The 21,953-nt window shown below is 34.9% G+C and overlaps 1 protein-coding gene across 9 annotated transcripts in view; it reads right to left on the bottom strand.

Moving 5' to 3' along the window:
* The window catches only part of ARID1B (AT-rich interaction domain 1B), a 551,978-nt gene that overhangs the window by 192,194 nt on the left and 337,831 nt on the right, over positions 1-21,953 (bottom strand). For 6 of the 9 annotated variants that reach the window (XM_072643769.1, XM_072643770.1, XM_072643767.1 and 3 more), the window contains one exon: positions 17,491-17,532. The exons of the other annotated variants lie outside the window; for them this stretch is intronic. In XM_072643769.1, coding sequence (XP_072499870.1) covers positions 17,491-17,532 — 42 coding nt within the window. The remainder of the gene's footprint in view (positions 1-17,490; positions 17,533-21,953) is intronic. 9 annotated transcript variants of the gene reach the window in all.

Raw genomic sequence — 21,953 nt, 5'->3', positions numbered from 1 at the left:
TAAGTAAGATGGTATTTTAATGAATGTAGAAAAACTCATAAAAGCATACATGTAGTTGTATATAGCAAGAGTACATACTAGGGTCTTGTATAGAAAGATGAATATAGCTATCCCACATCCAAGGGGTTAGTTAGTGGCTGCCATGCCTGTGATCCAGAAAATCTGTATAACACTTTTTGGGCCTGCCTTTGGGACAGAGAAATCTGACTTTTTTTTACTTTTCCTTTTAGGGAGTATTTACAATATCTTATTATAGAATCTGGATTAAGTTTTTGCTCATAGGCTACATGGAGGTCAATGTTAAGTAAAAATATTGATCTTTGTGTGTCATATGCTAGCTTTCCAATTCTTTTTGCAAACTTTTAACATTTTACTTGTTTTAACTTTAAAAAAAGAGATTGTGTATATGCTATTAAAAAGTAAACTATCTTGATATCATGCAATGCAATACATATACTTTAGGAATACGTGAGTTTCTAAACTTTTTCTGTGTTATCAGCTGGCCTTTATCATTTGCAGCTCCCACAAAACACTCCAAAAGTTCACATCTAATTTCTTATGCCAACCACGATATACTGAAATCATGACTGAGAAAGTAGCAATGTGGAAGGGATAATAGTACAGAAGCTGAAGTCACATAATGAGAAGACAGGATGAGATGGATAGATAGTGTCATGGAAGCAACAAACATGAGGATGGACTCATGGACCTCAAGAGATAGTGGAACATAGAAGGGCATGGTGTGATAGAGTCCACAGGATCAGAAAGAGTCAGACACCACAGAATGACTGAACAAGAACAAAAATACTATATGTTCATGCACAAATATATATCAATGTGATATGTTAATTACAAATATTCCTTGACACCTGGGTAGTGCTATAAGATTCCATTACCCCTCTCTTCCTCTATGTTTCAGAAAGCATCCCCAAATAATCTGAATAACCATGATGAGCTACAGGGTATAAAAGGTTGTAAGTGAAGATTAGGAGTAAAGGAAGATAACTCCCATTATGTCTAGATCCCTAAATCCAGTGAGAAATACTGCCATAGGTGGGAAATACATCATTCAAGTTCTGGGAACTGGAGAGATGGATAGATAGATTGATAGAGATAGAGGGAGAGAGAGAGAGAGACCCATTTCTAAGGTACAGCGAGAGAGGGTTCCTTTAGCTCCTAGACGATCCTTCTTCTGTAAGTCTTAAGGGCTACAAACAAGCTTACCAAGGATAGACCTGAACGTTCTTTCTAAATGGGGTATGTTAGATATCAGGTCACCCAGCAAGTGAACAAATGCCATCCTCTGGAAGCTCAGAACAGAAATGGAATGCAGAGAAAAGGCAGAAAAAGAAAAGGGCTAGTGATGAATGAATGCCACACGCTATGATCTTACCACAGCTACTGGAAGTAGGATGGTACAGCAAAGTCCTGAAGTAGCCAGAGATGCAGGCCCTGCTGAAGTCCCTAATAGTACGTGAAGATGATGACAAAAGTTTCTGGGGGCAGTGTTGTTCATTAATGAGCACTGCTATTTTCTAAGGGCTCTGGGCTTCCTCTGGTTTCTATTAACATTTAAAACACATTTGTACATATATTTTGAGCCTGGCAGTGCCTGAGAGTTGCGATTCTGTTTCTGATTCTAATATTTCTAAATTAAATTGAAACTTACACAGTAATACAAAAATAGATTAAAACTGAAAATAACAGCAACAACCTTGGGCTTTATTTTATTGTGTACAGAATTAAGATGCATTAGAGACATCAGAGAACTACTCTTTAAGGTGAATGAATTGGGATTCACAAAGAATAAATAACTTCGGATAAGGGTTAAACAGTAAGTTAGTAGAATTCAGGGCCTGATTCCCAATACAGTGTTCTCCTATTGTGCCTCTATGCTACTCTCTTAAACTACAGATTCTAAAGCATCCATATGAAGGTTTCTAAAACACGATGCTTTCCGACAAGTATGCATAAAGCAACCTTAAGTAACATTTAATTCAGCTTAAACTTTACATATTAGGCCACGGTGATATGTTCAAGTCACTCAATAAACCTAAACTACTAAGATTTTATTGACATGCCATAACTCTGAACATATAGAGAAAAAATTATTGTTTCAACTTGATTGCATGTTTAAATTCACCAGTTTAGGGTTTGGAGATGGTTCTAGAGTCATGAATTTAGGTCGAAATATCATCTCTGATGCATACTAATTGCATGACATTGGAAAAGTCACTGACTCCTTGGCCTCCGGTCCCTCATCTATAAAATAAGGGGATTGCTCTAGATGGATAATTTTGAGGGCTCCTTAAATTCTAGTTCTATAATCTGGTGACAGAAGGTGGCAATGAAGCATAGAAGTCTTCAATTTACCTGTCTGGAAAGGAGTTACACTTGCTATTCCTTTCATTTCCTACAGTTCTCAAAAATACACTGCGATAACAGGAGGGATCTAGAAAGCAGGTATAGTAAATAATAATCATTAAATTTACTTGGAATATGTATAACTCCTTGTCCAAATCTATTATTCTACAGAGCTTATTCTTGCTGTGCTGTATCTGCACTTTTCAATATTAAAAAGAAGAAACATTTTATAATTACTTTCAATGCTAGGTAATATAATTAACAACTGTAAAAGATAAAAGTATTACAATGTGTAAAAAATTTCCTCTCATGGCTTTACTCCCAACTTCCTGGTTCTTCTCAACGTATCCCCAGTAGCCTAATCACCTATGAAAGATGTCTTTACCCATACTGCCTACTCTTTCAACTGTTGAGTTCCACATGGAATGTCCTTCATGAGAAAAGGTCTAAGCTTCTTCAATATGCAGGTACTACGTGGTATTTCTGGTATGCTGGTGTAACTCTTCCCTCCCCACTTTCCCCTTTTCACCTCCCTTGTACATGGTGTCTCCCTCAAATAGAATAGAAACTCTAAAGAAGGCAGGGATTTAATTTGTTTTGCTTGTATTTCAATTCCCAATATTTAGTTTTAAAAATACTTTACTTCAATCTAAATGAGGTTTATATATATATTTTTTAAAGTATAGGATCATAGATTTGGAGCTCAAATTATACTAAGAGATTACTGAGTTCATTATCTTCAGTTTCTAAAAGAGAAACTGAAGCCTGGAGAAGTTGTCATTTTCCTAGTAAGTGACATTAGTGGAATGCAAACCAGGGCATTACTGACTCTAAATCCAACATGCCATTAACCAAACCAAAAAATCTATAGACTTAAAATATGACATTTATCTGAAGTGGGCAAATATTGCTGAACTATGTAGAAGGCATACATTTGGCCCAGAAAAATTTTAATTATCCATTATTTTAGGCTTGTAAATATTGTCATTCAGTTGCTCAGTCCTATCTGTCTCTTCATGATCCTGCAGACCATTGCTGTCCATGGGGTTTTCTCAGCAATGATCCTGCCATGATTTACCATTTCCTTCTTCAATTCATTTTATGGATGAGGAAACTAAAGCAAACAGGGTTAAATGATTTGCCCAGGGTGACACAGCCAGCAAGCATCTGAGGCTACATTGGAACACAGATTTTCCTGCCTCTAGGCTAAGAGCAACATGCACTGAGCCACTGATCTGCCTCCTAGGTTCATCACTATATGTTTAAATAAATTATTTTACATTTGCCACTCTTCTCTGGCATGAATTTGTCCCCTTTCCCCCCAAAAGAGAGTCAAAGAATTACTTAATGACATCAACTAAAGACAGAAAAGAAACATAAGGAGCAAATGTATCAAAATACTGCGGAGTAATCAAGATTAAATATTTTACAAACATTGTTCCCAAATAAGAACTATTTTAATATAAAGTAGTTTTGTTTCAAAACAAAATCTGCAAGTGCTTCAATATCCAGCAGATGGCAGAAGCAGCGGACAGTAAAGTCTTAAACAAAAGAAAAGAATATTAAAATTAAGCATAAGAACCAAAGTAAAATTCTAAAATGCTAGGTATGTTTTTAATTGTTGTAGCCCCTTATCAAGGAAAAATAGTTAGCCTAATCCTCTTTACTAATGATGTATGATGTAAAATGGAGAAACCACAAATGAAACTCACAATTCATTTTTCAAAAATTTTCTGAAAGTTTTTACAAAACTATAATTAATTTTAAAAGATCGTGCTATTAGTTTAAATAATCAAGTTTCTTAAAATTATATACTGCAGAAAAATCACAAAAAAACCCCAACCTCAGCTATTATGTCCTAGTTAGTTTGTAATGGTATAATTATTCTTGTGCATATTTTTAAACCAAGAAATATGCATTCCTTCTTGTTTCTCAAGGTGTGTGTGTGTGTGCGCGCGCGCACGCGCACGTGCACATGTGAGTGGGTGTGTGCAAGCATGTACATGTATTTACACATACTTTCCTAGGCAAATGTTTGGAATTCCACTGAATCTAGTCTACGAAGACAATCACCTTAAATACAAATAATAAAACTGAAAACTACAGTTTACCTTCAACACTGTGTTAAATTTCAATATTCATGTGGTTTTATCAGCAAAGTGAAATCTGGTATTGTACTAGGATCAATATAGCACCTATGACCTAAAAGGCACTGGGAAGCACGGTAGCATATAATGAACTGAACTTTGAGTAAGGAAGACTTGGTTCTACCTTAGACATGTATCCACTAGCTTGTGACCATAGTCAGGTCATTTAACTTTGGTTAACTAGATTTCCTCATCTACAAAATAAATGGTTCAGACTAGCTGGCATCAAAAGGTCCTTCTACCAGCTCTAAATCTGTAATCCTCTCATTTAGAAGGCTGGAATTGGAAGGGACTGTTTAATAGGACTAATCAAACTAGAACTAATGTTAATTTACAAGGAAAAAGAAGTCACTTTAGAATGTTAACTTATGCGTTTCACTTGGGCATATTAAAAAAACCACATGAAATTCTAAAAAGGTAAATCTGACATACCAAGATCAACGGATTTATCAAATATAACAATGTATTGGTAGTCAACTGGATGAAACTCAAAAAAGTCCATTATGAGTAACCCATGACACAGGTTACTTACTCAACTATGGAGATGTTTGGTTTCTCAATCAATGCCTAAAGCTTCTTGATATTGCTATAATCCTATCAGAAATGCCAAGTTAGTTATGACCCTTTAGCTCAGGCAATCTTAAACTTCATTGTGTCACGGATCACAGTGTTAGTATGGCAAAACTCATAGATGTTCTCAGAGTAATGTTTTGTGCATAAAATAAAATACACTGGACTTCAAAGAAAACCAATTATGCTGAAATATGTTTACAAAATATTAAAAACAACCAAAGAACAAGTCTGTGGATCCAAGGTGAAGAAACCCAGCTAGTTTAGCTAAACAGAATAACTGCTCTGGTTGGTTTGTTTATTAGTTTTTTTAATCCCATGTTAGTATTTCAACAAATGTCTTCCACAGTTTTTTCCAACATAATTATAACATACTGTTATTTAAAGGGCTACTTGAGTTAATTGAAAACACAGTACCTAAAATTTTTCATGCAACTTCTATATCTCAAAGTTGAAAAACTGAAATGAACATTTATCCTCTCCCCCAAAAAACTGACTAAGAAATGGAGTCATGGTGCCACCTGCTCGCATTTCATGTGTTGCTTTGGCCTGACTTTGTAAGATTCCTTCTTTCTCACCTTTTAAATCTTGGTTGCCTCATTCAGTCAAGAATATCATAAATAATAGTAAAATCCCATCATTTATTTGGGGTTTGTTTGGAAAAAAAGTAGAGGAGATAGATTGGGGGAGGGGGGGAATGTCTCATGGAAGAGAGGAAGAAGAATACTCAATGAAAAACTTCGGTGTGAAATCAAAGACAAATACGGTCATCTCAAGTCTTCTGATTATATTTAACCTTAAAAAGTTGTCTCACAGAGCTTATATTTTATTTGACATACCTGCAAATGCTAACTTTCATTGCCATTTACTTTATAAATAAACCAAAATCCTAATTCCATTTCAAGAAAAGCAACATAGAAGGAATGATTAAACTAATTACATTACAAGGCAGTTTATGATAAAGCACCAAAAGCAGGATTAAAAAACCAGGGCATTCCAGTTATTCATGGACTGATCCCACTGGAGGAATATAAGCATCTCACATCTCTAAAGGGATCTCTCTGTTGGTTAGCTTTACTGAACTGATTTCTCCTTTTCTTTTTTATATCGTTGTTACAGGGAGAAGTTTGTTATGTAGGTAAATCGTAGAAAGGGGAAAAATATTTGAAAATAAATATAAAATATAAATATAAAAACAAAAGCTATCCAATAAAGGAAAATTAAAGTTCTATCTCTCCTAATATATATCTGAAAAAGTGGAATTGGCAAAAATATTTAAGCTACTGTTGTGGTAAGATAAGGCCATTTCTTCTGCAATTGATAGCCTTGAGATGAAGTAAATATTATTTTCAGTTGAACTCTGTTTCAATACAAAATGCTACTAACTTGAATTTAACTACATAACAGGAGAGTCAATAAGAAAAAAACCCCAACAGCCCCTGGAGAAAATGAAAGAGGTAAACATCATAAGGTTTAAAAGGGTAGGAATATTACTTGACTCTACAGTAAAATGGGCAGTATTCTAATCAAGACTGTGCTTTTTAATTGAAATCATTAAATACTATTAAGTACCATTTTGTTAAAAGTTGAGGGGAGGGGAGAAAGGGGAGGACATTATATAGAATATTAGATTTACTGGTTTTGAATTTTTTCCCCTCTCTTCTTCTTTTTGAAAAGTTACAGGGACAGCTCTCTTGGAAAGGAAGGAAAGAGGAGAAAATTTAGATGAGGTAAAAAGAAAAGATACCAATAAAAACTTATCTGGGGAAAAAACGGAAAAAAAGCTATGTTTTACATATGAGATGAATAAGAGAACTAGCCAATGACATACACTAGCTTTGTGATTCTAGGGCAAAGTTCATACTGGTAACTTTCTATACTGATAAAATGACATGTTCAGTTTGTTGGGGGATTCTTGGTTGTTTGTTGTATTAGCTTTTTGTTTTTGTTTTTTTACAAGTTCCAGACACTGGGGAAGGCTATGGCAAAAATGGTTTTCTTTTTCCGAAAACAGAGTTCTGCTCCCATGAAACTTGGGGTGGGGGGCACATGGAGAGGTTATAATTTGAACAAAGGTAACAGCTAAGGAGAGATTTCACAGTATTCTAGAAAAATGTGAGGAAGAAGGGTACACAACTAGTTTTTGTCCCTATAATATCAAACAACATATGATTAATTAACATCAACAAAGTGAGACTGTGGAGCATTAAAAGTCACAGAAAATACAGCTGTGGCCAGCTAGAACCTGATGACTCTTGTTAGACATCCACACATGTATAATAAAGCAGTAAAAATAAGTCCATCTAAAATAGGTGGGAAATGAGTAGTGCTCCCACCACCACATAGGTTCAGAGAAATTGCTTAAGGTTTGTAGTTGGGGTGGTCAGAAGAAGTCTTACAAAGGAGGTAAGTCAGGAGAACAGGGCTTTGAAAGATGAGCAGAATTTTGATAGGCCTAAGGAGGATGAGGTAGGGGCCACTGCAAGGAGGAATGTTATAAACCAAGGAATGGAAAGGAAAAAGGAATCCCTCAGAAATTCAAAGGGTAGTAAACAGATTGGCTTATCTTCACTTTTTCAAGGACATCTAATAATCAATGACATTTTATCAATCAAAGGAAAGCATCTGATAGAAATAATAGATTTCAAAGCATGTTTAACTATTCTCTAGGAAATCCAAAACTACAAATCCTGCTGTATCTGCATCCTAATACGCAGCTTTAAACAAATAATTCAAGTTGTCTGATTTCTTTGGAACTGAAGTCTCCAAGCAACAATGCTAAAAAAGACAGGAAAATTATTCCACATGGCTAGTGGAAAGCAATTCTCTATCAAATTCAACAAACAGCTACTTTAAAAGTTTTACCTCCCTCAAGCAAACAAGGAGGTGTGAGTGTGGGTGTGGTGTGGTGTGGTGTGGTGTGTGGGTGTACACATATCCACACTAATAATTTTAGAAATTGCTGAAACACAGTCAAATTTTTCTCTCTTTTTAGGTTCTTCTGAAGGATGATCGTTGATTTTATTACCTGATAATTGTCTAAGGATCTGGGGGACACATCGTGATGTAACTGCCAATCCTCTTCTACTCTGCAAACTAATACCTATTGTTATTGCAATTGTATAATACATTTTAAAATGTTTGAAAAGCAATAGTGAGATAAAACATGTAGCACAAAATTCTGGGTGCCACATGTTCACAGAAACTCAAAAAAGAGTAAGTATTACAGAAGCTGAAAATGTTTACAATAAAGCTTTCTCCAAAACAGCAATAAAACATGTGAATCGAAAACGTATTAAAATGCTTGTTGAAGAAAAATAAAAATGAAAAGAGGTAGAGAAAAAAAGAAAATGATATGTAATGATTCAAGAAAAATCTATAGGTTACTTACAATTTGCAATTCTTAGAATATAATTGGGTTAGGTGTATGTATGTTTGGCCATGGACATTACTAAGTCCTTGATTCTATTAACTGGTTTCCTTCTCTATAAAGGGGAATTTAGCCATACTGAGGAAAGTTTTGAGACAGTTAACAAATTGGGATAGGGAAAGAACATGATTTCATTGACAAAGGGAAGTCCAGGATGAGGAAATTCCTTCTACGAATACAAGTCTTAAGTAAGTTGACTGCAACACAGAGATAAAGTGCCAATATATGTGAGAAAGAGGACTAAGGTCAGTTTCCTAACTAATATAACACAAAGACTTAGAAGACAAAAATTAGAAGAGTAGGGTCTGTGATACTACACTTTGAGGAGGATGCTTTGCTAAATTTATAAAGTATGTAATGATTATAAAGCTCTGACTATTAAAGGTAGAACTGGAGAAGGTTAATTAGTTCAATGAAATGTGATAAACTGGAACAACTACTCATATCTAGAAACAGACTCTAATTCCTGAGACTCAATTTAGGCCAGTCCAGTCACTGAAAAACCAGTTCAAAGGATTCCCATGGTACTAAAGCAATTCTGGGGTTCTATGAGTGTCTATGTATAAAATGATAAACAGCTGATAATTATTCCTTTCAAATAATTGTTACCCATGAAAAATTTGTTCTCAAAATTTACTGATCCTTACTAAACCCACGGATCTCCCATTTCTTTCTATCAATAATTCTGAAAGCAAATCTTGTCTGAGTAGGATAAAAACAAAGGCACCTCTCTTTTTTCTTCTAAATAACATATTAACACAAAATTAGTCGGTTCATATTCATTTGGTAAACACCAATTATGTTCCAGGCCTTGTTCTAAAGGATGGAGACACACAAAAAAATTTAAAAAAAAGGCAATAGATAGACCCTGCCCTAATGGAGTTTACAATCAAATGAGGTAGAAAACAATTAAACAAATACATACTAAAAGGTCATATATAGATATATAGATATAGGCTTTATGTAGCTATATAAAATCTATTAGAATATGAAACCAGAAATACAAAGTAAGAATTAAGTATATATGAAGTATAAAATAATTAAGAAAGGAAAGTACTAGAAATAAGAAGGAATGGAAAAGGTTTCCTGTAGAATATAAGATTTCAGGGAAACAAGTATGTAAAGATTAGGAACTAGAGCATTCCAAGCACGGGCAACGGCCAAAGGAAACGCCCTGAGCTGAGATGGAATATCTTCTTCCTGGAATGGCAAGGAGGCTAAGGTCAGGGACACGGGACAAGAATTTATGGAGGGAGTACAGTATAACAAGATGGGAAAGGTAGGAGGGTGTTAGTATGGATAAAAAAGCAGTTCAGGAAAATAGAAAGTGTGAGCCTACCCATTTTGGAAAGCAATTTGGAATTATTTTAAGAAAGTGACTAAAATTCCTAAAGCCTGATTTGGAAAATGCCACTGGTAAGCATCTGTCACTAAGAGTACAAAGAAGAAACACATACTAAAATATTTATATCAACCACTCTTCATAGTGACAATGAATTAGAAACAAAGTAAATGACCATCAATTAAGGCATGTCTAAATAAACTGTGGTGCATGTAGATGGAATATTGCTGCGTCATAACATATGACCAAGAAAAGCTGCTTCCTTCCTGCTCTCACTAAATAGTGACCTCCAAATACAGTAACACTCATTTGATATATAAATCAGTTGTTCTGAAGTAAATAAAAGGCTAAAAACAAAAATTAGAAAATTGTTTTTAAAAATGGCACATTTCAATGACCTTCTGCCACATAACGAATTTACCCAATAAAGTATGAATTTCTCAATTTTTGAACAAGATACATATCTCTTAATGCCTTAATTTAGGCTTTAAGTATAATATTTATAATACTTAAGAGATTATACCAATTCACAAATACTTTTTCCTTAATTAACACCCAAACTTAAGAGTAAAAGAGCTGAAAATTAAATATTGTAATTCAAGATAATATTCAATTCAATATGTATTTTTAAAGAACTAATATATTGCCAGGTGTTGGAGGAACAAAAAATATACTTCTATCCTAAAGTAACAGGAGAGGTGTTATAGTAAGGAATATGTAGAAACCGTTTATGGCACATAAAAAATATTAGAAATCTATATTGTAAAAAGAGAAATGCAACATGAAACCATGAAAAGTAGTGAAAGCGAAAAAATAAATTACTTGGGAAAAAAATTCTTTTATTAGATAAAAACTGCTTGGAAAAGTGAAAGCAGTCTAGCAGAATTAGAGTTAGACTATCATATACTGCTCACAGCTATGGGTATTCCTAATCTAGCAAAAGATAGAAGCAACTGAAAAAGATAAAATAGATAACTCTGGTTACATGAAGCTAAAAAGCTTCTATACAGACGCAACTAACACACCTAAGATAACAGATCTGGTAGACTGGAAGAAAAAAGTTCATTGTATCAAATTTCTCTGATAAAGGTTTTGTTTCCAAAATATATAAACTAAATATATGCATGTACATAAGGGTGTACATTATATATGCACACATAATTAACAGCCATTGCCCAAGAGGTAAGTGGTAAATGAAAATGAACAGTACTCAAAAGACCTGCTGAGCATTCACAGCCACATCAAAGAATAGTCCAAAACACTAAGACTAAAAGAAATACAAATCAAAACAATACTAAGAATTTCTCAAAACTGCAAAATGGCAAAAATGACCAAAAATGGCAATAATCAATGTTTTGTTGGAACAATTATGGAAAGATAGGAACACTAAAATATTGTCAGTGGAGCTCTGAAATGGTACAACCATTTTGGAAAGCAATTCGGAATTATGAAAATAAAGTGACCAAAATGTCCAGACCTTTTGAACCAGACTCAATGACTGGGTTTATTCCCCAAGGAAGCGATGAATAACGAGAAAATTCTTATATATACTAAAATATTTATACCAGAACTCTTTGCCATAGGACAAAATTAGAAGCTAAGTAGATACCTATCAATTGGGGAATGGTTAAACAAATTGTGGTAGTGGAATGTAACGGAATAACACTGTCCAATAAAAAACTATGTTAGTGATAAATACAGAGAAGGATAGAAAGAGTTACATAAACTGATGCAGAGCAAAGTAAGCAGGGACAAGAAAAAATGTCATAACTATAATAGTGTAAACGGAAAGAATTACACACCAAAAAATTCAAAAGTAAATGTTAAAAAAATCATAAAGATTAAGCAGAACCCAAATTGAAATGACATGAGGAGACCCTCAGCTCACATTTACACAGTGCAGGTGTTTGGGGGCTTTTTACATGAAGCAATCAGTTGTGTTGAGTTTTTTTTTTTTTTTTTACCATTTTAAAAGTTATAATTTTTAAAATATGTGATGGCTCTCTGGGAAGGGGAGGGATAACTGGTTGGACTATAATGATGAAAGAAAAGGATAACAGAAATAAAATCTCCTTAAAAATATAAAAAAAAAAGGATTAGAAAGAAAAAACAAGTCTACAAATGCTTAGTGATGTGATAATATACAAGAGAGATCTAGATCAAATTATTATGAGAAATCTGAAGAAGGAGAAATCATTCTTCCAGCATGGGGAAAGGTACTGTAAGAGGACTCACTTTGACATTCAGAACATGTTTTCAGTCATTCTGTATACATTTCTGCTGCAACTTAATTGCTCAGCTGACATCTTATTAAAAAGGCTTAGTTTCCAGTATTTTATAATATGAAATCTAACACTGACATCTCCACTTACAAATATTACAACATTTACAAAGTTTAAAAGTGTGTTTAGATTTATTCAAAATGTATGGGTCTTTTAGTATATTTATTTAGGCATGAAGTATAATTACTATGTAATTCAGCAACAACTCATCATCAAACCATGAGAAGCAATGAAAGGAAAAGCCAATGAAAAGCTTGGTGAGAGACTATCTTAAGTCAGTACCCTCTAAGAACATTTAAACATGAAACTAAAAGGAAGTTACCAGATACAAATGCAAAAAACTTATTAAGACATCTAGACATTAAGACAAACTTCTCTCAGTGTAGCTGCCATGAACTTGATGTGCTACATGAGTAAGAAGACTCAAACTAGAAAGAAAAAAAGACAAAGTTGTAAAGGGAAGCTGAGGAAGACCTGGCAAATGCTTAAAGATCAGAAAGCAACAATTTCAATAGCATTAAGGGGTCAATTTTCAAAGTACCTTTGGCGATATGATACATGGGGGGGAAAAGGAAAAAACTTTGTTGGTGTTGCTTAGTCATTTTCAGTCATATCTGACTCTGACCCCATATCTGACCCCATTTGCAGTTTTCTTGGCAAAGATACTGGAGTGGTTTGCCATTTCCTTCTCTAGATTATTTGACAGATGAGGAAACTGAGGCAAACAGGATTAAGTGACTTGCCCAGAGTTATATAGCTAGTCTGAGGCCAGATTAGAGCTCAGGAAAATGAGTCTTCCTAGATCCAGGCCTGGCATCATATTCACTGTGCCACCTGATTGCCTAGTAATAACCCAAACAACATGATAACTTATAAGCTAAAAAATCTAACACACATAAGCAACAGTCTCCCTTAAAAGGGGTTTATGCTCCTAGAAGAGCAACTCTAAGACAAATTCATATAAACAGCATCGGATTTTACCATAGAATATAATGATGAGATACAGGTAATGATGTCTACAATTTAGGAGTGACCACAAATAGAAAAATTAAATAAACCATTTTGCCCCCCGGGACCATCGAGAAAATCATTAAATTTCAAAATCTAAAGAGTCTCTAATAGATCATAAGGGATAATTTCCTTATTCTGGAGATAAGGGCTCTGAAACCAGGAAAGGTTAAGATAATTCCTCAAGGAAAAAAACCTGGTTAATAAAAGAAGCAGGACAGGACCCCCGGAGTCAGTTGACTTGTAGTCCAATTTTGCTTCCACCAAACCATTGGGTTCCCAAGCAGTACAGGGAAGAAGTGGAAATTTTACTACAAAATGTCCTGAAAATGTTAAGTCTATCATTTTTAAGTAGATTACCCAAACATGAAGCATGACTCAGTAAAAGAAATAAACAAATGTACCCTCTATGGTACAAAAAGTGATTCACACATATACAGAGTTCATTTTACAAGTGCAATAAATGCTGTAGTGATGAATAAATTAATTCATTATGTAGTGCATAGCAGATAGCATGCTGATCTAGGAATCAGAAATTACTACCTATGTGACCCTGGGAAAGTCATTTAACATCTGACTCAGTTTCCTAATTGGTGAAATGGAGATAATAATAGCAACTACCTGCAAAGGATATTGTAAGGATAAAATGAGATAATGTTTGCAAAGTGTTTTGCAAACATTAAAATGTTATGCAAAGACTAGCTATTATTATTGATAAAAAATTGCAAATTCATTTAAAACATTACTACATTTGATTACAGCTTTTTATCAGTGTGCATTTTACCACTACACATTTAATCTACTACTATTACTTATCTACAATCATTGAGGTGGGGCTAGGGATAGGGCGAGAAGTTTGTGAATATTTTAACAGTATTAAAAAGGAGCCATCACGTGGGAAAAGATTGATCAGTGCTACTTTGTGTTTCTTCTTGATGTTCTACAATAACCAACTACCTAAAATACTACCTACTACAGCAGAGCATCAAAACTACAACATTCTTATCTTTACTGGGGACACAGGAGTTACTAAAAATGTGCAAAGTTAGCTATGCGAGTCTCAGTCAGAAGAATTAGGAGAGACGTGCACCTGATGATGCTTTTAAAAATGGGCCTAGGAATTCTTCTTTCACTGTTTTTATCTTAACTGTTTTCCTCTCTCATCAATGTTCCCACAGAAACATAGAGGTATCAAAAATCAAGTTGTTGGTCTTTCTATGTTTAAGAGCAGAAAGCCTTCCTACTTTCTTGAGCTGTTGTCTCATCAGAAGGAGCAGCCCAACTTTTCTATGGTTCTGCTATGCAAAGATTATTTGCCTTTGAAATGCATGAACTGACTTGCACTGAATATTTTATCCTTTGATTTCTTACCATGGTGTTCATTCAGAGTATCAAGTAATCTAAGGACTTTGTCTTGAAGAATAGCCAAAAAAAGGGCACACAAGCATAAAGTAAAAGGTATTTCTATTTCAGCCCCAATTTTACTTTTTCCATTATGGTAGGTGAATGCGACAATCACTTAAACATTGCTTTTTCACTTCATTATTCATTTTTAAGGACTTCATATTTATTTTATGAAGATTTAGTATGAGATGTTGCAGTAAGAGACGATAACTGCCTGTGAACAGCTTCATTCCTCAAAGTATGCACTTTATTAAAAATATTTTGGGGGAAATCTTTTTAGAATTGTCTTAGGAGTCAGATTACCAGTTGCATGAAATCTCTTTCATTATTCCAATCATGGGAATATGCATATTAATTTTTCAAAACATAGAAATCACCTTAAAAATACCATTTTCTCCATCTTTTCCTTATTTTCCTTGCTTTGTGTCACTATTTTCCCTTTCTCTTGAACTGTGAAAAATCCCCAATCTTGGGAGATAAGAGAGTTAAACCACAGATGAGAACAGTCAAAAGGCCTCAAAAAATGGAGTAAAATGCATTTTGGCTTGCCTGTCAAATGAAAATAGGCATAATTTGTGGAATTTCATAAATGAGAATTACTGTAAGTTGAGGTCTGCCCATGTGCTCTAAATACAGACTTCCTGCAAATGTGCATGCACCAATAAACTCTGAAATAGGGTTTACGCTAATTTAAATTAGAAATTATCAGCGTCTTGGATGCAGAGGAAATGGGAGAGATTGGATAATGAATTCAACAGGAGGCACTGAGCCACTATCTCTGGAAAAAGGTAAGAAAAATGTAGTATACCTATATTACAGAGATTTTGTTACTGTTAACAGTAAAACAAAATTAATAATTACAATGATTTCAAAAGTATCACTGAATTTTTGTAAAGCTGGCTTTACTACATTTATCTATAAATGAGGGATAACATAAAAAACTCTCCAAAGCTTCATGATTTCTATTATTTTTATAGCTTTAAGTTTCAAATGATTTTGTTTGTGTGTTTTAAAAGGATGGGGAGAAAGCAGTGTTGGTAGGAGTAAAGTTGACAAAGACAAGAAAATTTAAAAGAAAAATTCTTACCCTGAATTCATTTCTTTAAAGATAGAGAAGACTGGAAGGGTAACTATATACATTCATACATATGCTGTCATTTTTTGTGCCAATATGATATTACTGACTTCTCATCACTAGGCCAGGCACTGAGTTCTTTTTCCATATAAATTTAGAGACTTTATAAATGAAGAAATATTTAGTAGATAGACATAAATGTCCAAAACAAATAAGGAAAAAGGAAAACCTTGACAAAGTTATATACTTGAACTTTTATTTAATTAAGGTAACTTCTATGTCTTTGTATAAAGAAGTCTTTTATAACACCAAAAGTAGGAAGATTGGAAACTCCCTCTCTCCCCCACCTTGGCACTACATTTGCCTACTTTAATTCATTCACCCCCAAATTAGTTATTATTAAAAAGAGAATTCAACCTCCATAAGGGTTGAGTTTTAAGACTACAAAGATTACCTAGAACTTCAGTTAAAAAACAAAAGCACAGCCCTTTTTGTGATGGGTCAGACTGAGAGAGCTATTGGCTACAGTAATCTTCAGTAATACTTCTGTTTACCCAGCTAGTCTGAAGGATTAGGGAAATGAGTTCACAAGAGCTGACCCTCTAGGTCTATTAAATATTCAATGAATATTCTCTATGCATGCTGGGCATTAAATAAAAAATGGAAAATATAGCAGACTACCATATGTGAAATACTTCAATACTGGAATAGCTCTAGTTTAAATGATTTATTTTAAATCATTTTGTCAGATATCACAACATGAAAATTATATATTAAGGGCATAAGCTTAAGTTATTCTATCAAATATTTAGATTCATATCAGGTGTTAATTTAGCTTTTTTTCCCTTGGCTTAATTTTGCTTATGGTATTTGTAAGCTCTGAAGAGTTATTATTAACCTCAGAATATCAGGCTTTTGGTCACATTGCTGGAACGGGTCATTTAAAATAGGCGTAATACATTGTTTATTCTACATGACAAACATTGAAATAAACAAATTAAAAGCCGGTATTAGGCTGCTATAATTCTATACACATATCTAAATATTTGGTAATTACCAGAACAGCAGACTGAATTTTGCATTTTCAAATCGTTCAGCATTATATAACTCTCAACATTTTGGTCTTGAAAGATGAGATTAATCACTGCCTCTTTGCACACCAACTTTTCCATCACCATTCCTCACAGAAACAGAAAATGTTTTTTTCCATTTTCCAAAGTAAAAGCTAATAACCATTATTACTTGTGACAATTAAGAAATCATGACAAGAAAGAATTCTTTACATTGTCAAGTTACTTCTTAGTTACTGTTAAGGTAAGATCAATGAACTTGTACAACAGAACCAGTTCCTGAAAAATAGCTTATCTGTCATATGTTATTTGACGTTATAATGTGGAATGTTTATCCGCAATTTGCTTAAGTAACTACTGAAAATGAGGATGAAATGGAGAACTACAGATTGCCACTTAATAGCTACCACTTGAGGCAACTCAAATTTAAATGTCACTTATCAGTGACCTCTTTTTTTTCTTTCCCTAATTATCATAATCAAATGGATTATGAACCAAAGAGAGTCAAATGAGAGATATATGTAAAGCACTTTGCAAATGTTAAAGCGCTATAGAAATGGGAGCTATTATTGTAATCCTTCCAACATCTGACAGCCCCTGCCCCCTTGATGGCAGAACAAAAAAAGGATACATTAGGTCCTCTGATTCTGAATTCAATTCAAAAGGAAAAATGGAATTTCTGAGGATCTAAGTAACAGAACCTTAATGTTAAATGAAAAATTCTTTTGTTTTGAGGCCATCAAATCCAACTGGCTAAACTAATGAGACCTACATAACAAACTACAACAAACTACACACCTTGAGTCCAAAGGCAGCATCCTCCGAGGCCAAGACTTCAACCTGCAATTATAAGGAAAAAAATCATTTAGGAACTAACAAAAATCTTCTCTGAGCCTAACTAAGCACAGAACTTAGAGCACAGACTTAGTCTGGCCCTGAGAATTCTGATACAACTTGTTACCTTGCAACAAGAAAAAGACCTGATCAAATTCAGACATCCAGGAATGAATTTATGGGTCTCCGAGTCTTTGCAAGAGCTGAATATAGACACTTGTGGATTTAGGCAAATGTTCCACAGCCCCTTGCTATGGTTGTAACAGAGGAAACTCCCACTAAAGAAAGAAGAGTTTGCTCTAATGTATCTGAGTCACTGATACCAGCTGCCTGCAAGAATAGAGAAAATCAAGGTAATTTATCTACTACTGAAACTGTTTAGGAGAAGGATCAGTACCATCTGAATATTTGTTATCCCACATCAAAATCAGAAAGTGTTGAAAATGTTCTTTTGTCTTTGCAACGATATGGTATACAAGTGTTACAACTGGGATTTATTCTCCATGAAAAAGTTTCATCACACCTGAAAGCTAACCAGTAATTTCTTGCCCTGTCCTGAACAAAGTAGTCTGTCCTGAAACTTTGGAATGCTGCAGAGCAAGAGTTTCTGACACAGAGGCTAGAAAGACAAAGCCAAAGAAAAAAAGCTGGTAGCTAAAGAAGAAGCAAGCAGCTAACAACCGTATAACTGAAACTGCTCATGGGTTGTCTTGTGAGTTAGAAGACAACTCATTAGCTGATGGAACCAAGAGGAATAACAGCTGTTCTTTAGCACTATTGTCTTTTTGTTTGGTGGATAAGCTTTCAGTTTATATCATGTCAAAATATCCTCATATATATGCTATAAAACAAAACTGAAATCACTCCTAAAGGAAAGAAAATAAAGAGGTAAATATTCCACAAAGAACTCAATCCAGTTGGAAAGCGAGAATGGTTAAAACAAAATACAGAAACAAATCAATTACAGATTGCGTTTGTGTGTCTGTGTTTTTTATTTTGCAAGTGTTTATGTGAAAGTCATGAGGACACAACCACCTGACAGACAGTAGTGAAAAGTACACAATATTCAAAAAGAATGTGACTTAGGTAAAGAGCAAAGGAAGAAGAAACGTTAGAAAGAATGAAACAAATTCAGTATCACATGTTGCACATGTATCCAGCTAAAGAGTAAATTGTTGAATCAATGGACACAGTAAAAAAGAATAATGAATGATATTTGTTTACATTTCAATTCCCAAAGCTAATTATTTAAGTCCAGAAACTGTGCTTTGATACAATGCCCTTGGTAAATAACTATTTCAGTCATGAAAGGACATTTGAATTGAATGAGTTTAAGACTCCCCACTAGGTACCCAGGGTTATTCAAGTTATGAGATCTTTGAATATGCTGACTAAAAGTTTTTTTTTACAAGGAAAGTTAATAAACTTTCCACTGTAGACAGTAAATTGCATCCAAATCAACATTATCTACCCTATACCTATAATCACCTATAATCTTAAGACAGTGTGCCAGGATTATAAATAGAAAATCAACATGGACTCAGTCCTCAAGGAACTAACAATCTGCTAGAGGAATTAGATATATACAAGTAACTATACTAAAATAAACTAAACTAAAAATAAAAGAACTTAAAATGTTTAAGAAAGGTAAGTAGAGAGACTCAGGGAGGGCTTATTTCTATGAGGAAGACAGAGCAAATTTAACCAAGAAGGAGGCCCCTAGGGTGTTAAATCTGGATAGAAGGGAGGGATTTTCTCTGTCATGGCCCCTACCCCCAAATCCAATCAACTGACAAGTCCTATCTTTGTGATACTTCTCTCCAATTCATTCCCTTCTCTTCATTCACACAGCCACTACTCTAGTGCAGGCCCTCCACCATCTCTACCATCCTTTTAATCATATGCAATTGCTTTCCATATCTTGCAGGACAGTCCACAGTGAAGGTCCACTCCTCAAGCTGAGAACTATCTTCTAGGCCTTTTCATGTGGATGGAAGTCAAAGGAGCACATCACGTATCCTATCACTGATCCTTCCCTCTTGACACGGGATCTGTCCAGGACTCTGACATTTTTTTGTTCCTTCTTCATGGCACACCATAAAACCCTCCCTTCTTCCTAACTTTCTATTTCTATTAAGGTTCCACAACCCTTCCAATGACTAAAGATTGAAACCTAAGAATCATTCTCAATTCTTCCTTCTCTCTCATCATTCACATACAATAAGTTGCCATCTCTCAATGATTTTAACTCCACAACCTTTCTCCCATCCATTCACTTCATTCCATTCACACAGTAAGCAGGCTAGTTTAGGCCCTTTATCTCCTCTTACTCAGACTAAGGCAACTGGATGTCCTACCTCAAGTTTTTTCTCTTGTACCTATATTCTACACAGATATTGAAATGATATTTCTAAAACATCCATTTAGAACACTACCCTACAGAAGAAAACTACTATCTTTCCATCTTGCCTCTAAAATAATATCCAAACATGTCTGACTTCTACAGTTATTTATAATTTCCCTTACTTTGCTTTTCAAGGTTTTGTGGATTTGACTCTTTCTCACCATGCACTCTACATTTCAGTCAAAATGGTCTCATTTTGTCATTCCCTTGTATACAATATTCACTCTCCTGCCTTTACTCAGACTGCCTAGCATGCCTGAGACACAAGCAAGTTAAAGTTAGATATTTATTTCCCCTGCCCCACACCTTATATGTACTTTATATATATTTTGTTTCCATTTACGCGTGTATGTAGTATCGATACTATAAGGGCCTTGCTTGGGGTCAGGGACTGTTTCATATTTATCTCTGTATTCTCAAAGCATACTCAAAGCTGAGCACGAGGCAGGTGCTTGATTAAACCCATTCCAGAACTGAGAGGAGGTGTGTGGGCAAGTGAACAGAGGCTAGGACAGTAGAAGGTCAATTACTGATTCCATCTCCAATTTTGCAGGAATGAACAACATCTGAAATGGAAAAGGAAGAAATTAAGGTTGAAAAAATAAGTTGAAAACCAGATAATGGAAGATCTTGAAAGCCAAGACACTTTGTAAAAAGCAGGCTTTTGATAAAATAACTTGCAGTCTTATGAGAAAGATGAGGATGTATGAATAGGTCAATAGTCTAATCAAGTGGATTGTGTACTTGTTGGATGCCATATGGCTCCATGTCAGTGGGGCAGGAGATATGCAGTGGAGCCCCTAGGATCCTATGCTTAGCCCCATGCTATTTAACCTTCTTACCAAAGTCTATGATAAAAAGCATAGATGACATTCAACTGAAAGGTATTGTCAACACAATGGAATAAAGAGTCAGGATTCAAAAGGATTCTGACAGACTAAAGGGATGGAGCTGAAATTCAATTGGATAAAAGGTAGATTTTTTTCCTTAGGAACAACAACACAAAAGAAACTAAGCATCTCCCAAGTATGAAGTGGGGAAAGCATGGATAGATAGAACTGTTCAGAAAAAAAAAAAGGGGGGGGTGTTTTAGTGGACTGCAAAGTTCCAAATTAGGCAATATTGTGAGATGGCAGCCCATCCCCCCACCCAATAAAATTGCTGCTGCCTTGTTTACTATTACGAGGAGCATATCTTGCAGAAATATGGAGTGATACCACATCTTTATCAGACTTCATCTGCAACACTGGGGTCGGTTCTGTGCATTACATTTTTAGAAAGACAATGGCGAGGATGCATGAGGGTAACTAGGATGGGCGAGCTGAGCTCATGTCACAGATGACATGAAGGAATCAGTTGAAGGAATTAGAAATGTTTGGGATGGAAAAGAAATGTGTTATGATCTTCAAGTTGACTTGATTGGCACTCTTTGGCCACAGAAGGTACAAGATGAAAAGAGTGGAAACTATAAAGAGCCACATTTAGGATTGATGACGAGAAAAAAGTCCTAAGGATTAGGACTGGTCCAAAGTGGAAAACAATGCTGCCATAAAACAGGAAAACTAAGGAAAATCTAAGAGAGGGAATGATGTGTGTGACCAGATGTGTGCACTCTGTAACTTCTATGGACTAAATTAGAAGGTGTCCTTGGAAGGAGAAAAGAGGGAACAGATCCTAAAGTCATCTTGGGAGTTGAATCCACAGGAGGAATTGGAAGAAAGGAAGAGTCAAGGATGACTCAAGTTTCTAGTCTGGTTAATTAAGGGAGTGGTAATACCATCAACAGAAACAGGGAGAATCTGGAGTGGAGATGATTAATTCCATTTTGGACATAGTGAATTTGAGGTATCACTAGAACTATCTAGGTGGGCATTGCTTGTAGTACACTGATTTGTACACCTGAAGAACAGAGAACTGAGCACTTTTGAGGGGATTGTAAGATTTCAGATGTGAATTCTTGGGGAATTCCCACTGAGAAAACTACCTCTATCCATTATATTTGAAATGCTTGGCAACTTATTAT

This window comes from Notamacropus eugenii, chromosome 2, assembly GCF_028372415.1.
Source record: "Notamacropus eugenii isolate mMacEug1 chromosome 2, mMacEug1.pri_v2, whole genome shotgun sequence".
Classification (NCBI taxonomy): domain Eukaryota; kingdom Metazoa; phylum Chordata; class Mammalia; order Diprotodontia; family Macropodidae; genus Notamacropus; species Notamacropus eugenii.
This window is presented reverse-complemented; position numbering and strand designations above follow the sequence as displayed.